Raw genomic sequence first — 18,523 nt, forward strand, 5'->3', positions numbered from 1 at the left:
TTGGAGAAGAACATGATTAAACGCTTTTTTGACCCATTTTTAGCATGTTCTTATGAGCATTTAGGAGAATACAAAAATACACTTTGATTAGTAGAAATCTAAATAAAGACGAGTGCATCCCTCAAATTTCAAAAAGCATTTTGAAAACATATCTTCTCTACAAACAAAACTAAACAACACTAAACTTGGATGTATTTGTAGAGTAGTCAGTGTACAGTATATACTGAAAATTAGTCAACACATAGCCATCATTGTCTAAATAGCTGGCAACACATGATTATTCTGTCTTGCTGACAGGCATGGTGGTGGTAGAATGATGGTCTGGGGTTGCATGAATGCTAAATTAAAAATAATTCTCACTCCTCAGATAAAAAAAAAAAAACTTCCTAAAGAGGTTGCAATAGTCTGCTGTGTTTCATATGATGACAGCCATATAGTGTCAACTGTAAAGTTGGTAGGGTATATATTTTCAAATATGACCAACTTCTCAACTTGGTGCATCAACTTTCTACTATACAGTTGAGAGGCATAATTTATAACCTAGAATTATTTCTTACTAAACTCAAAGGCAATACAGCAGAAACAGCTCAAGCTTCTTCTTTAATCTATGGCAGGTTGCAATCAAAGTTATTAGCAGCTCAAGCTAACTAGGAAATGTCTACTTGCCCATGGTCGGAGGAGCAGTTTGAGCAAGGCGATGTGTCACGACGCCAGAGAAATAGTTTGGCGGTGTTAGCAAGTGATGTGCGATACAACTGATTTTCTTTCCGATCCGATACAGAGTAAAATTAAATCTGGTATCGGTGACACCGATCTGATACCAATATATTATGCAAATTTACCTGATGTTTTTGGTAAATTCTACAAAGTAGTGTATTTCAAATGATAACATAGCTCATTACATAAAGAATACAAATTATTTAAACCTTACCTGAATAAATCGAGGCTATTATGCCAATGAGCGAGTAGTGTAGTTTCATATGATACTTAACAAGATCTCATCAATATAGTTACTTTCCAGTGTGTTTCTGGTAATAATATTCATGGTCTCAAATTACTAAAGTATCAAAAGTATCGATATTTTGATTTAGAAATCGATATGAGAGCATAAATATCTGGTATTGGCGATGTTCATATTTCATTATTGATTTGCATGACACTATTGTTTGCTATTTCAATAACAATGTCGCTACAGATTTGTGAATATGCAGGTCACAAGCGTTTTGTAGGCACTATATTATAGATTGATCCCCATTTTTTTATGTTTTGAATGCACACAAAAAAGAAAGACATGTCTGTTCTTGTCTCACTTAAACATTTTTGGATGATGGGCAGAATGCCAAAAAAAAGTGCAGTTTCCCTTTTAGCACTTTTATGTTATAGCGCGACCTGTCAGCCATGTGTGTGTTTTTCAGCCTGATATGTTTCATTTTACACATGTGTTGGTCCAACAAAAGCTCAGTTACTGTAGGACATAATAAGAGAAATATAGTCACATTTCTTAATTTCCCAAGAAAAAATATTGCCTTTAAACGAGCCACACGATGTAACACACAGATGGACGTACAGTTGTGGTCAAAAGTTTACATACACTTGTAAAGAACATAATGTCATGGCTGTCTTGAGTTTCCAATCATTTCTACAACTCTTATTTTTTTGTGATAGAGTGATTGGAGCACATACTTGTTGGTCACAAAAAACATTCATGAAGTTTGGTTCTTTTATGAATTTATGTGACCAAATCTGCTGGGTCAAAAGTATACATACAGCACTGCTAATATTTGGTTACATGTCCCTTGGCAAGTTTCACTGCAATAAGGCGCTTTTGGTAGCCATCCACAAGCTTCTGGCAAGCTTCTGGTTGAATTTTTGACCACTCCTCTTGACAAAATTGGTGCAGTTCAGCTAAATTTGTTGGTTTTCTGACATGGACTTGTTTCTTCAGCATTGTCCACGCGTTTAAGTCAGGACATTGGAAAAGGCCATTTTAAAACCTTAATTCTAGCCTGATTTAGCCATCCCTTTACCACTTTTGACGTGTGTTTGGGGTCATTGTCCTGTTGGAACACCCAACTGCGCCCAAGACCCAACCTCTGGGCTGATGATTTTAGGTTGTCCTGAAGAATTTGGAGGTAATCCTCCTTTTTCATTGTCCCATTTACTCTCTGTAAAGCACCAGATCTATTGGCAGCAAAACAGGCCCTGAGCATAATACTACCACCACCATGCTTGACGGTAGACGAAGTGTTCCTGGGATTAAAGGCCTCACCTTTTCTCCTCCAAACATTTTGCTGAGTATTGTGGCCAAACAGCTCACTTTTTGTTTCATCTGACCACAGAACTTTCCTCCAGAAGGTCTTATCTTTGTCCATGTGATGTCAGGCATTTCTTAAAATTTTACCGTAGCCATTTAGAGACAGTGACAGGCTCAAGTAGGGGTCTGAGATTAGTTGTGCCCCTGTGATAACGAATTCTTCCCGCCAAGACCCAGCATGCAACAACTAACGATTTACTACTACCAGAAGACAGAGACAGAGAGAGATAGTTTATATATGTTTAAAGGGACACAGAGAAAGAAAAAAGTAGTGTTATGTTTGGACACGTGCAGATTTTGGCTTCACAAGGGCCAGATGGAATCTGCTGCTGGAAAGATAATAGAGATCAGTCTAGTTTCTTTTTACGATAGCCTTTGGTCTCTCCTTAAAGAGACTGTCTCAGCTATTTTCTCTAAAAAGATTTGCTACAAATTCTTGAATATCTTTGAGCAAGGCATTTTGTGACAATTGAGTGGTCCTTTCTAATGCAAAAGTGACATTTTAATGTTGTTTTAATAGTAAAATATGTCCCTACAGCTAGTTTATGAGAACCGAAAGGGAGAACAATCTTTCATCTCCCTCATTTGTTTGCTCCACTTTTGAGAGACAAAGCGCTCAAACGGTTGCTTTTGAAGTATTCATGTCTCAAAAGAGAAAACTCCTTACTCATGTTGACCCGTCACTGGCCAGATGATCCTGCCCCATGCATAAGCCCACCGATTGACAGATGGCAACTTTGTGAAAAAAAATAAATAAAAGAAGCAGGCTTTGTTACACATCTTAAAATATCAACAATGTCAACTATTCGCACGGGTGGAGCTGAAAGTTTGATCACTTTGTTTTTCATTAGCATAGTAAGTCACTATTGAAATGTGAGTGTAATGTTAGCACAGTACGTAACATAGCTATGCTAGTGTTGCTAATGTTTATGTCCTCCTGTCTCACTCCTTAATGTTACATTGTTGTATGTGATATTTGAAATATATTATTTGTGTAAGAAGTAGATATAGGGCCTGATCTAATACGATCCAAATAACACACGCCAAATAGCGTGTGCAAACTATAAAATTGCGTAGACTATGAGCTGCCTTGTTGCGTGTGTACTACTAAGACTGAGTGTACAATTGAAAATTGGTGGACATAATTTTTGCGTGTACTACGCGGCTTTCACCATGAAGAAACTCATTTATGTGTGTCTCCATCATGTTATCATGATTTTGGAATACATTTCCTACCTGTGGGGTTTTGCTGTGTTTTGAAACATGCAGCAGGCCATTATGTACCACTTTTTCTGGGCATTTTGGAAGCCGTCCTGCAATGCATTTACAATGGAACCTATGTTCCGGAAGCAAGAAAATGCATATTGCAATAAGTGAATAAACCAACGTCAAAAAAACACACCAAAACGCATTTCTTGTGTGTAATAAAGTAAAAATTTAGATTTATTCGCAGAAAGCTTTTAAGTTTAGATGTGGAATCCTTTATGGTTAGTGACTCAAATCATATTTTCCTTTTTTATTTTCCTAGGCCGGGGGTCAGCAACCCGCGGCTCTTTAGTGCCGCCCTAGTGGCTCCCTGGGGCATTTTTAAAAAGGATTGAAAATGGAAAAAGATGGGGGGAAAATATTTTTTTGTTTTAGTATGTTTTTTGTTCGAGGACAAACATGACACAAACCTTACCAATTGTTAGAACGCCCACTGTTTAATATGTTTGTGTGTATGCTTCACGGATGAGAGTATTTGGTGAACATCGTTTTGTCCTACTAATTTCGACGGTTCTTGATCTCACCATAGTGTGGACTGTGACGCAACACTTTGTTTACATGTAAAATCCTCCAATCCTTCTTTGTCTCATTTTGTCCACCAAAAGTTTTATGCTGTACATGTATAAACAAAGGTGCGTTTTGTTGATGTTATTGACTTGTTGGAGTGCTAATCAGGCATATTTGGTCAGTGCATGACTGCAAGCTAATCAATGCTAACATGCTATTTAGGCTAGCTGTATGTACATATTGCATCATTGTGCCTCATTTGTAGGTATATTTGAGCTCATTTAAAATCCTTTACTTTTATCCTCTTTGTATATAATTTAGTTTTGCATGTCTCATGACACATTATCTGTATGTAATATTGGCTGCATTTCAGATAGTTGTTTGTGTGCCATGTTGTTCCAGACCACAGCAAACATTACCTAGCTTGCCAAAAATGGTAGTACATCTATTAAAAGAAGACACCTGCCACTTCCTTTAACTAGGACACACACATCTATATCTTTGGTCATTAAAGTCAGAAATTTCCAGGAGTTATCTCACCTTCTGAGTAGCCTCTGATTTACTAATAGTTTCTAATGTTGTAAGAATGTGTAGAATAAATATTGAATTTCAACATTTCTGTCAACGAAGATTTGCTTCAGCCTGCGACACATAGTCATTTTGATAGTAGGCTATTGTAGCTAAAATAGACACATCATGTGTTGCCTTCATTATAACACTTATACACGGCTTTTCATTTTTTGCGGCTCCAGACAGATTTGTTTTTTGCATTTTTGGTCCAATATGGCTCTTTCAACGTTTTGGGTTGCCGACCCCTGCCCTAGGCAAAAGAAAGGTACTTTCTAGTACACGGAATCAATCATTTCTATTGGGAGACTCCATTGAAACAATATCTTCATTTTACATGGATGAGAATGTGTGTGTGTGCGTGTGTGTGTGTGTTCCGATGTGTGTTAGACATAAGGCGGATCGGGAGGTCCCTCGTCTGCCGACAAAATCCAGTGCCTCGTCAACAGTGAGACAAATTGTTCTAGTTCGAACATATGGTAAATATCGACAAAAACATACAAACGACTCTTCGCAATGACACATTCCTGCATACTACTGTTACGGAGTTCAGCACATACGTTACAAAGTGTGGCAATATCTGTATATCACATTTATCTGCAAAATTGGTGTAAGAGTAGATTCCGCCTTTTTTCACCAATTTCATTCACATATACTGTAACCTGGTAGACGATTTTTGTTGTCATTGTTTGTATAAAATTGTCAGTTTGGGGTGTTAAACTTCAAGACAGGATTTCACACAGGGTTTCTCGTTCCTCTCACACTTCTAATGCTGGAAAATTTTGTCCGAAACATCAACAAAGGCTAGCAATTGGGTGGTGCAAGAGGACTTTTTTTTTTTTTTTTTTTAAATAAAGAGTTAAGATAACAGAGTAAATACTGATAAGATCACAAAGCAGGAAAAGGAAGAGCATGTTTGTTTGTTCCTAATTCAGGGGTGTCAAACTAATTTTAAATCGGGGGCTACATGGAGAAAAATCTACTCCCGGACTGGTAAAATCATGGCACGATAACTAAAAAATTAAGACAACTTCAGAGTGTTTTCTTTGTTTAAAAATAGAACAAGCACAAATGTACAAATCATAATGTTTTTAGTTGTTTTTTTACACATATGTGTTGCAGTTAATAACTTATTTGTCGTTATTTATATTTTTCCGAATAAATTATGTGATAATGTTCATCAGTCAACTATTGGTGTTAATTTTAAATCTATCAAGATAAAAAAAATATCAAAATCAAATTACAGGATGTTATTTATGTAGTTTGATCATTTTCCTTGACCGATGTACTAACATCATGTGGTTTATTTTGTACATATGAAGCATCATCTACAAAGATACAAAGAATTGCTATTGCGACATCCAGTGGACACATTTAGGACAGCTGTTTCTTTCATTAAAAAATTTTAGGTAATTTTTATACTTAGCAAACTCATCCCGCGGGCCGGATAAAACCTGTCTGCGAGCCTGATCCGTACGTTTGACACCCCATCCTAATCTGTGGTGTAACAAAATATGTAGTACGCATGAAAAAGTGTTGCTATATTAAGCAAAGTATTTATTATAAAATAAACCCTCTCGAAATATTATAGATTTTTCAGTACTTCAGATTTGACTCCTAAGTTCAAATGGGACCACTTCCATCAGGGTGAGGGCACGAATCAAGCAAGGCTATCAAACGTTACCAGCTATCCCTCTGCGGCCCGCTACTCTAGACTACTACATTTCGCCTCCTGTTTGCCTAAGATATGAGGCCAATTCGCCTAATACTTGTGGGACAGCTAAACATGTAAAGCCTCCCATTTAAAAGGATCAAATGCAGGCATTGTTTGGTTATGTTCACCATATGTGTTGGCTTTTCAGTATCCAAATCCCTTCTCCCAAAACAGAGTGCTTGTGAAAATAAACACAGCTTCGCCCTACACAAATTGTGAACTAATTGTGTATTTGGACTAAATCATTCTTTAGGTTGGAGGGCTTTTTCCATTTGCTAAGGGATGTAGGGGAGTGACAGCTTGACATTGATTAGTGTGTTGACTTGTGCAACTGGAGCTTTACCTGTAAAGCATACGACCACAAAGTAGTGCCGCTAGAACGCACGACTTCCGTGGAAAAACAAGACAGTTTTACATGTCACACTTGGGGATGTGCAGTCACGGTACGCCATAATAAAATTTTGGTATGTAGCTCACTTTTTAGGTTTCGTTCATTTCAGTACAGTTTGGCAACAACATTCTTTTTCACACTGCTTTTGTTTACGACTTTACGTGGTTAACTGCAAAGGTAACTGTGGAGGGGGGCGTGGCCTGCGGGCCTGCAGCGAAGCGGGGTGTGCCAGCACCCGAAATAAAACTGTATTTTAAACCATGAAACAGGCTCGCCTGGAGATGCTTGGTGGTCAAGAGGACCCACTGGAAGAGAACTTCCACAGTAACATTTTCCCAAACAGGAGAATTTAACGGCAGAAGATAATTTTTTCAAGCTCTGGCTTCTCCTTGGCACTTGCGCTAGCCATGACTGTTTACGGAGTAGCCTAGTGGCTGACCTTCCCTTAATGTGTACTGTGTGGAAAGGCGGAATGCTTCTGTCCTGCTAAAAAAAAAAAATCTGATTATAGTTACGTGTACCGTAACACCCCTACTTTCACTTGTACACACTAAAAAAAATGCTGGGTTATTTTGATAACCCAATTTATGAGTTGCTAGTGTTGGGTTCAATTTTGGAGTTATTTTTACAAAGAGCAATCAATGTTTTGGGTTATAAGGGTATCATTTTAACTCAATTTCTGGGTTTTCAAAATTATGAACCATTTTTGGGTTGTTTTTCAACGTGTAACACATTTTTGGGTAAAACACCTTTTTTTTTTTTTTTTTTTTTTAAATCAAAAAGTTACTTTTTTCTTGAAGGGAATTGTTTTATGGATTAATCTCATTAACATTATTTTCAATCACCCAACATTGAGTTAGCATAACTGAACTTTTGGGTTAAATAATTCAACCCAATAGTTTGGTTGGGAATACCATAATAACAGAGTCAGGAGGTAGGTTGAAATGAAAATCTGAGAAAAGTATTACCGTAACCCAAAATTAAGTCATCATAACTTAACTTTTTGGTTGAATAATTCAACGCAAAAGTTGGGTTGAAAAAATTAACCCAAAATGTTGAGTTAAAATAACTCAAATAAGGGGTTCGTACTTTTCTGAACCAGCAGTTGGGTTAAAATTGGGTTATTTTGTAACTCAACACACCTGTTGTTGTTGAGTCTGGACTGTGTAGCCACTGCACGACACGAAGGCCGCAGAACAGAGACACGCGGCAGGCTTACACACACACATGCATCCACAAAAAATATACGCCACACACACATACCCCACCCGCCATCCAACGCCCTTGACGCGAATCGCTTAAGGGGGATGGACGGATGGGCAGCGCCTGAAGAGCTGCAGCCTTCCACCGTGGCCCCCACTATCTCCCCTCTGTTGCTCGATATCTCGAGATGTCTGTTGTAATATGTATATGTGCTTTGCTATGGAGGTGTTTTCCCCACTCCAGACTGGGCCCCCTTAGGAGCCCAGTCTAGATTGTATTTTTTTTACTCATCCTTCCCCAGTGTTTACCTTTTTCCCATCTTTTACCGGGCGCCTTGTGGCGACCCATCAGCGTTCCTGTTCTGTAACTGTTTGTGCTGAAAACAAAGTTTTGTTGTACTTGTGCAATGACAATAAAGACCTACCTACCTACCTACCTTAGTGTGTAGGAATTGTGATTTCTAAACTAAAGGAAATCAAGAAATATTCATGTCAAAACTAGACTAAATATGTGCTTGTGTTTTTGCTGTTGGGGGAATGTCAACAATGCTGCTTATATTCCACTCGAGTTTGTTTTACATGTGGTCAGTGTTTCCAAAATATGGTTATTATGAGGACTCACCATGCACTTGTTAGGCTTCTCTCCAGAGTGAACCCTCATGTGGATCAACAGCTTGTAGCGGGCGTTGAAGGGCTTGTAGCGCCGAATGCAGCCGGCCCAGAAACAGGTGAAGTCCTCCCCTTTGCGCTGGTCTATGTGGACTTTTTCAATGTGCCTCACCAGCTCCTCCTGCTGTTCGTAGGCAGCACTGCAGTCAATCCAGCGACAAGACTGCTTATCGGTCTGCGTACCGCCGACCTCTTCGTTCTCGGACGGGCCCACGGGCGAAGGCTTGAGTGCCAGGGAGGAGCCAGGCGCCGAATGATGGTTGTGGCCAGAAACGGCCCCCGCATATTGGTGCAGGTGGTAGGGCGGGGGCATGGTCGTGCGGGGATGCTGATGGAAGTGGCGAAGATGCCCGTTGCGCCCGCTTAAGTGATGATGACGATAGCGGTGCTGCAAGATTTCGTCTTCACTGGGAGAAAAGTCATCTAAGGGCTCTTGCTTGAGGGCGGCCCCCGATCTCTGGCTTCTGTCCAGTAAAACCCCAGTTTCTGCCCCCGTCTGCAGTGTCCCTGACATCAGCACCCCACTCATGAGTAACCCCAACCTGTCTGAGCCACCTGTATTCCCCAGGGAGGGTTCTCCAGCCCCAGGGCCCTGCTGCATGGAGCCCTGCTCCTCGCACGGCCCTCGGCCTTGCTCCACTGATGAAATCGATGAGGAGGACGACGGGGAAGAGGAGGAAAGGGACAGCAGGCAAGCGGCGGGTGAGGATAGCTGACAGCTCCCCTGCAATGAGGCTCGCTGGGGGCTGCCGTGTGGTGGGTGGCTGTAAGGGGCTTCTCGAGGGCAGGGTACAGAAGGTGGGGATCTAGACGAGGAAGAGGAGGATGAAGAGGTGAAGCCGCAGCCGCCGGTGTGGCTTGGCGATAGGTTAGCACGGAACCCGTTGACGCACGTGACCATGGACATTTGTGAGGATGAGCAGATGATGGCAGTGATGTTGATCTCCTCGGAGGCAGTTCTGGTCGCTGACGGAGAATCTGCGAGCGCAACGCCGCCGGTTTCAGCGGGGGACTGCGAGACCAGCGAAAGGCGACGTCTTTTCAGACTGCTCGTGCTCAGCAGCCGCGCTGACTGACGCGAGCCAGCCGGGGACAAAGCCAACGGGGAGGAGCCATCTTCATTATTAAACGGTTCCACGCTCATGTTGTCGCCGCCGTTGCTAACAAGAGCCACCATCTCGTCCCTCGACGCCCCCAAAAGTATGCCCGGCCTGGAGTTCTGAAACCCCGCCTGGGAAGCGCCGATGCCGGAAATGGTGTAACCCATGGCGTCCTCTTCTTTAATGGCATACGGTAGAGCACTTGGAGCCAGGTTGGCACCACCCAGCGAGGCTCCGGGTAGGGTCCTCTGAAAAGTGGATGATCTGCAGGGTAAAAAAAAAAAGAGACAAACAAAGAGAGGAACATGAGCACCATCAGCTTAGCGACTGTTGACAGACACAAGCTGGTTGAATCCTTCCAATCTACTTTCATGAGATCATGGCGTTAAAACCAACATTAAGTGACAAGATTTTTTTATGGATAAATAAAACCGTATCCTGCTGTAATGAGAGGATCTGAATGTTTTTTTTGGGGGTTTTTTAAATCTAAGAACGTAAAGCGGTGGGGACTGAGAGGCCACTCTGAAAGGCTTTGATGGCACAATAAGCCCAGCCCAACATTGGGGGTAAATAGGGAGTCACCTGTTTTTGGTGGCGTAATTGCATCCTCAGAAGGCTCGCCGGTTTACAATGCTGTGTATTATGGTGGGAATCTCTGCCCTGCTGAATAGGGGACCCTGGTCAGATTTCTCAGTGCATTGCTGTGATCCCCTATATAATAATTCCTGTCAGTTGGCTCATTATGGATTTTGTGCAGGGGCCCTGAGTGATGTGAGAAGATCTTTCTTTTTTTTTTCAGCCTGTCTGATGTTGAATAAATTGTCTTTGTCCCTTCCACCCCCAACCCAAGCATGGCAAAGGAAAAACAGCAAGAGGCAGCTATAGAAGGCCATCCTGTCTGTTCAGAGGCAATATTCCTGTTTTGGTTGTTGTTAAAACCTTGAGTGGAATTTTGGGAAAAGTCTATAAAAATAAAAAAAAAAGACAAGCAAGCCCTATACCTCTAAAACAGTGGTCCCCAACCTTTTTGTAACGGTCAACGCTTGAAAATTTGTCCCACGGACTTGGGGGGAGGGGGTGTTTTTTTTTTGTCATAAAAAATACAATCATGTGTGCTTACGGACTGTATCCCTGCAGACTGTATTGATCTATATTGATATATAATGTAGAAACCAGAAATATTAATAACAGAAAGAAGCAACCCTTTTGTGCGAATGAGTGTGAATGAGTGTAAATGGGGGAGGGAGGTTTTTTGGGTTGGTGCACTAATTGTAAGTGTATCTTGTGTTTTTTATGTTGATTTAATGAAAATTTAAAAAAGTGGTTGGGGACCACTGCTCTAAAAGACAAATAGGCTTTCACCAATATCAGCAACAAAAACTACGATAAATGTATGCCTCTGCAAGGCAATTACAAGACTGCAAAGTGGTACCAGATCTACCACTCGAGCAACGTTAAAAAGGCAACTGTTGCGTTCCATTCCGTAGAACATTTTTTGCCTCTGACACTCTGAAAGGTATACCTGCACTTGTCACAACAAACAAAATTGTGGCTAGTTGAGCAACAATCGTGTTCCCATGTTTAGTTTTTACTAATTTTTACTAAGTGGTTCTTATCTAGTTTGCACTTTGTCTGTGTTATTATTGTTATTATTGGCTTGTATCTAGTTTGCACTTTGTCTGTATTATTACTATTATCATTATCGACTCCTCTTTGCCTCATTCTTTTTATTTTCCTATTTTAATGATGTTAGATCTGTGTTGTTGCTGTTGGGGACAAGTGTTGTAAATTAGCGTTGGTTACAAACACTACGATGCATATATTGGATAACTATTTCAGATATCTATGTTTCTGTATCTGTCCCTATTTCAAATAAACCAGAATTAATTAATTTACAGTATCTATCTAAAACTAAAACTGGACTCACTGGTGACGGTGGCAGAGAAGAGGACTGTGGAAAAACTAGTGAGCATCATGGATGATGCCAGTCACCCCCTGCAGACCGTTATCAGTAGCCAGAGGAGCCTGTTCAGTGCTAGACTGCTTCATCCCAAGTGCAGGACTAATAGACTCAAAAACTCCTTTGTACCACACGCCATCAGACTGTACAACTCCTCTCTGGGGGAAAGGGGCACTAGGATGACAGGGGATGCAAAACATTAACAGTTTTTTTATAAAGTGCAATACATTTTCATAACATGGTCACTACTGCCTAGTTTCTCTTGTTATATTCTTATTTTTACTGTTATATTTTTATTCTTATTGTTATATTTTCTATTTTATTTCCATTTATACCCCCATTATTTACTTTTAACTTTTTAAATTTGTTCTCAATTCTGTACACTGTTGCTGGAATTTAAATTTTCTTGAGGGAACTCTCCTGAAGGAATCAATAAAGTACTATCTATCTATCTATCTATCTATCTATCTATCTAGCGTAGAAAAACGAGAAAAGAATGCCGCTTTACCTGGCATCCTGGTGCGGGCTGTCCTGCAGAAGAAGATCAGGCGCTGGGCTGTCGCAGTGGAGGCTCTGGGGATAAAGTCCCCCGGGGTGACCCCCCAAGGGCAGAGGTAAACTCTGCCCACATGGCATCATGGTGCTCTGAGCGTCCCCCAGCTCGGTGTGGTCTCCATTCTTTTCGAGGCAGTAGGCACCGTTACCTGGGACCAGAGTAGCAGAAACCCTTAAATTAAAACACAAAAAAATAGATATATATCCCGGTATTGCTAAAGAGTCAGTCATGTGTTTATTACGGCATAAAAAGTGTCAAAATCCTTACGCGTAAAAACCACACCCTGGACTAATTTTGTGCAGGCATGGACTCATTTTACGACCGATGTGTCTTTCTCTTTCTCCATTTGCATGACATTACAGTTTTTTCAGAACTTAGGGACAGGCATTGAATATTTAGCCCACCAACTGATTTCTGATTGGTCACTTAAACACTTAGAGCTTGATCTACTAAATGTTTGTGTGTACTACAACTGGTGTTACTACCGGTACTAAAATTATTTCAATACTTTTCTGTACTTTTCTATATAAAGGAACCACTAAAAAAATTCATTATTGGTTTTATTTTAACAAAAAATCTTCGGGTACATTAAACATATGTTTCTTATTGCAGTTAAGTCCTTAAATAAAATAGTGAACATACAAGACAACGTGTCTTTTATTAGTAAGTAAGCAAACAAAGGCTCCTAATGTAGTCTGCTGACATATGCAGTAACATATTGTGTCATTTATCATTCTATTATTTTGTCAACATTATTAAGGACAAGCTGTAAAATTTGATTATTATTCTACTGGTTCATTTACTGTTAATATCTGCTTACTTTCTCTTTTAACATGTTCTATCTATACTTCTGTTACAATGTAATAATCACTTATTCTTCTGTTGTTTGATACTTTACAATTGTTTTGTATGATAAAGTTAAAAGTTAAAGTACCAATGATTGTCACACACACACTAGGTGTGGCGAGATTATTCTCTGCATTTATACTACACATTTGGGTATCAATCTGATACCAAGTAGTTACAGGATCATACATTGGTCATATTCAAAGTCCTCATGTGTCCAGGGACATATTTCCTGAGTTTATAAACATAATATACATTTTTAAAAAACAAAGAAGATGTGATGCCAAAAAATATCCACGTAATCATAATAGTATTGACTAGATACGTGCATGTACCTGATATCACACATTTAAAAAACACTTTAAGACCAATGTCTTGAAAAAATATATCACTCTTGAATCACCACAGTAGTTAATACTATGATCAATGTTAATTAAAATACTAAATGTGGGATATAAATAACAATGGAAGTATAATTGTTTGTATATAGTATATAAATTGGTACAAAGGTTAACACGTGTACAAGGATATTTCACATGCCTTTACTGTGTATATAATTGAACTGTGTTTATGTTGTGTATAATGTGTATTTATAATATGTTGTACAAAAGACATTTCATAATTTTCGGAAGTTCATCTTGTACTTGACATTGTTTATAGGGTTAGGCGCAATAAGTGTTCAACTTCAGCCTAAACCCTTTCGGTCTGCAACATTTTCATTTTCAATCTATAAATGTACAACTGTTTGTTTATTTTGTTGACCATTGACCGAAGAATAAAAATAATAATAATTACAGTGGATGTTAGGTGTAGATCCACCCATGGTGTTTGTTTACATTTTGATGCCGGTGAGCTACGGTGTGTAGTGAAGCATGTTTAGCTATTTCTCATCCTGCAGGGATGATACTTGTAAGAAACTTACTTTATTTGTCGCCATGGAGGCGAGGATTAGTGATTTAGAAGTAGCTAAAACACTTCCGACGGCGGATGGACTTTAGTCGCTAGCTAGCTAGCCATGTCTTAAAGCACCTCTTCCTGTTATAGCTTCACCTTTATCGTTAGTTTTTAAGCCAAAATGTGTCCGTTCTCCCTTTACTGTCTACACACTGTGTCTGTTTGTAAGTACTCCGTGATTGTGCGCTACCGAACATGCTCCTCTGCTCGTAAACCAGCAATGACACGACGTGACGAGAGATAAAGGAATTGAACGACCTCACAACAAACTTGAGAAGTCTAACAGATTATACTTCATTCACAATTGAAGTTAAAAAGTGACTTTGGCGCAATCAAAGCTGCTCACACGGTCACTGAGGTGGGCACTATGATTGACACATCAACTTAATGTGTATTATATTTATCCATGAGAGCATTTTGTTGTAAGCTGTGAGGTGTGTCTGTTAAACTCATGGTTGGGTTTTACAAATGATGACAGGTGTGAACAAGAGCATGTATTGTCTTTGTGTGATGTTGTAAATGAGGTGTGGTTTTATTGTATAATAAGTATTTGTCAATGAAAGGGCATTTTATGACTTTTCTTAATTTGATTACGTGCTATAGTATGATTTTATTGTTAGAATTGTATTGCATGATTTGTGTATCCCTTTAATTTAGGTAGCCAGGGACTGCAGATGGAAATGAGCTATTTAGCTATAATCTGGTGCAGAACATATCTGTCTTTGAGCTTAATGTTTCTGTGCATTGTCCCTTCAAATAAAGACTAAACTATTCCTTGTTTGTGCAGTATGTATTTGTGTGCTTTTCTCCTGAAACCGCTGCACACAAAAGGGTGAACATGCCCAAAACATGCACCCTTACTGTCTTGCCTGCGCTATTTTTACTGAACAATACGCCACATGGTGGCGCTGTTGTTAGACCCCATAAGTCGGAATGACTTGAAAATTCTCACACCGCTCAATAAGTGCTACAAAAAAGCCACTGTAACTTTGAGGTGTGTAGCCCAATCACCACATAATTTGGTATGCAACTTTAGGGACTGACAAGCACTTGTCTGTCAAATTGGAGCAAGACTGATTGAAAACTATGGCCGCCACTAAGCCAAATGCCTTCTCAGCGGCACATTTGTGGAATGATTATAAATATTTAAAGTATTTTTAAAATATTTTTTAAGGTATTACATTTGATCAAAATTAAGGTATTGTATATATATTTTTTGATATCTGTATCACATGTATTCCATCATATCTTTTAAAGCATTTTGAGGGTGCTAAAAAAAACGCCCTGATTCATTAGAAATTGTAAATTTCTTGTGTATGGTCATTATTGGGACTCAGACAAACACTATATTGCCAAAAGTATTTGGCCACCTGCCTTGACTCACATATGAACTTGAAGAGCCATCCTATTCCTAACCCCCAGGGTTAAATATGATGTCGGTCCACATTTTTCAGCTATTACAGCTTCAACTCTTCTGGGAAGGCTGTCCACAAGGTTGCGGAGTTTTCCACCATTCTTCCAAAAGTGCATTGGTGAGGTGACACACTGATTTTGGTCGAGAAGTTCTGGCTCTCAGTCTCCGTTCTAAATCATCCCAAAGGTGTTCTATCGGGTTCAGGTCAGGACTATGTGCAAGCCAGTCAAGTTTATCCACACCAGACTCTGTCATCCATGTCTTTATGGACCTTGCTTTGTGCACTGGTGCACAGTCATGTTGGAAGAGGAAGGGTCCCGCTCCAAACTGCTCCCAAAGGTTGGGAGCATGGAATTGTCCAAAATGTTTTGGTATCCTGGAGCATTCAAAGTTCCTTTCACTGGAACTAAGGGGCCAAGCCCAACTCCTGAAAAAACACCCCACACCATAATTTCTCCTCCACCAAATTTCACACTCGGCACAATGCAGTCCGAAATGTAGCGTTCTCCTGGCAACCTCCAAACCCAGACTCGTCCATCAGATTGCTAGATGGAAAAGTGTGATTCATCAAGTGCAGTGGCGACGTGTTTTACACCACTGCATCCAACGTTTTGCATTGGACTTGGTGATGTATGGCTTAGATGCAGCTGCTCGGCCATGGAAACCCATCCTATGAAGCTCTCTGCGTACTGTACGTGGGCTAATTGAAAGGTCAGTTTGGAGATCTATAGCAACTGACTTCAGCATCCGCTGACCCCTCTCTGTCAGTTTACGTGGCCTGCCACATGGTGGCTGAGTTGCTGTTGTTCCCAAACTCTTGCCGACAGTTGACTTTGGAATATTTAGGAGCGAGGAAATTTCACGACTGGATTTGTTGCACAGGTGGCATCCTATGACAGTTCCACGCTGGAAATCACTGAGAGCGGCCCATTCTTTCACAAATGTTTGTAGAAACAGTCTCCATGCCTAAGTGCTTGATTTTATACACCTGTGGCCGGGCCAAATGATTAGGATTCTGATTTTGATCATTTGGATGGGTGGCCAAATACTTTTGGCAATATAGTGTATGTATAGTTTCATATAACATCTCTCGAGGCATGCATGTAGAGCTTTTAAGACCACACTCAGATATTTACGTCTTTCCAAATGTGTTTTGTCTTTAATATAAATTGATGGTTGCCAAAAAGGCATTAACTGAATATTGGGTTCTATACAACCGGTGACAGGCAGAGTAATGTTGAGGGTAACCGAAGCGGAGTTGTGCCCCTTTTGGTCGAGGAACTCGCATTAATGTGTCCAGAAATACAGCCAAGCTCAATGTAATAACTCTTTTTGTATAAATATTACTAATACTTGATTCTGTATGTTCTTGTAAGGTAAATCATTAACTCAATGGATGTTTGAGCACTGCATAACTGATGGAGGGATTTTCCAAAAACGTCAAATTGTTGGGTTTTAGATTTGAATCACATCTGTAAATAATCAGCTGTTGTGGGAGACACATGGGAGAGTGTTTGATACTGAATGATTCTCGACGTGTTTTTCACTCCTGCACATTTAGATGCTCATTTTGTGAAATCTATCATTATATCAGTCAAGTCTAATGATTTGAGCAGGAATACGATCCTAATGGATACATCCAAAACAACACAACACAATATTAGTGAAGAGTGTTAGTGGAGTGAACACGCAGAGATGGATCAACACAGCATATGAGGACATATTTACAGAAGGTAAGCCAATATCCCCATGCTACCACTTGGACCGACGGCCGGCACGTGTCCCCTGTCGCAGGTTTCCTAACTCAATTTCGCAACTACATTTTCTTCTCAAGATGTCATTGTCAGTGTCGCCACACACACAGCTCAGTAGTAATAAAGACACTCAAACATGCTTCAAAACAAAAATGAATGAAAAAGGGTGGGCTGGTATGACAAAAAAGTCCAAAAGTAAAACAAAACAACAATAGCTAGTCACTCTCATGGTAATGGTTTTAATTATTTGGGACAAATACGGTACTGTATGCCAGAAAAATCCATCATAATAACAGTTTCTTCCCCCAGGCTATCAATCTGATGAAAAGAAACATTAAGGAACATCACACTGACACAACATGTTATCCTACCCCATTTCTTTGACTTATAATGGGTAGTTCATATACTTCCAGGGTTTGTTACAATTTTATAATAAGCAACATTAAAGACATTCCATCAAAAACTAGCTGGTGTCACATTATGCCTGATTCTTTCCATAAAGATACATGCATCACTATACTTACTACCAAAGGTACTGTATGGAAAGCTTCTAAGATACAAATCCCCCCCCTATGGCGGAAAATAAACTGTTTCTTCAAAAAATTGATTATCACTGGAAGACCAGAGGAAAAGTAATGGCTAAGCATGCTAGCAGGGCAACACAAGAAGCTAACCGCTAAAGCGGGGGGTCCCAAAACTACGGGCCACAGGCTGGATCTGGCCAGCCAGCGTCCACAATCTGGCGAGTCGGACATGTACAGTACATACATACATACATATACATTCGTATGCACACATACTGTACATATAAGCGCGCAAACACATATATATGTATATACATATACACACACACACTAGGTGTGGCAAAATTATTCTCTGCATTTGACCCATCACCCTTGATCACCCCCTGGGAGGTGAGGGGAGCAGTGGGCAGCAGCGGTGGCCGCGCCCGGGAATCATTTTTGGTGATTTAACCCCCAATTCCAATCCTTGATGTTGAGTGCCAAGCAGGGAGGTAATGGGTCACATTTTTATAGTCTTTGGTATGACTCGGCCGGGGTTTGAACTCACAACCTACCGATCTCAGGGCGGACACTAACGTGTGACAATCATTGGTACTTTAACTTTATAAGTATACACGCACACACACACACACACACACACACACACACGTATGTACATTTACTGTATATAGTCGAGTTTTCTGTGGTTTATCCATTATACACTGGTCAATACCGGGGAATATAGCGGAATATACGTTAGGTCAGGAAAAAACGCAGAGGCTATATCATCCCTGTTTCGCAGGTTT

General features: G+C 40.1%; 1 protein-coding gene across 2 annotated transcripts in view; it reads right to left on the reverse strand.

Moving 5' to 3' along the window:
• The window catches only part of glis1b (GLIS family zinc finger 1b), a 223,691-nt gene that overhangs the window by 125,605 nt on the left and 79,563 nt on the right, over positions 1–18,523 (reverse strand). For both annotated transcript variants that reach the window (XM_061977975.1, XM_061977974.1), the window contains exons 5-6: positions 12,199–12,394; positions 8,584–9,994 (exon numbers count right to left, since the gene is read on the reverse strand). In XM_061977975.1, the coding sequence (XP_061833959.1) occupies positions 8,584–9,994; positions 12,199–12,394 (1,607 nt within the window). The remainder of the gene's footprint in view (positions 1–8,583; positions 9,995–12,198; positions 12,395–18,523) is intronic.

This window comes from Nerophis lumbriciformis, linkage group LG18, assembly GCF_033978685.3.
Source record: "Nerophis lumbriciformis linkage group LG18, RoL_Nlum_v2.1, whole genome shotgun sequence".
In the NCBI taxonomy this organism is placed as follows: domain Eukaryota; kingdom Metazoa; phylum Chordata; class Actinopteri; order Syngnathiformes; family Syngnathidae; genus Nerophis; species Nerophis lumbriciformis.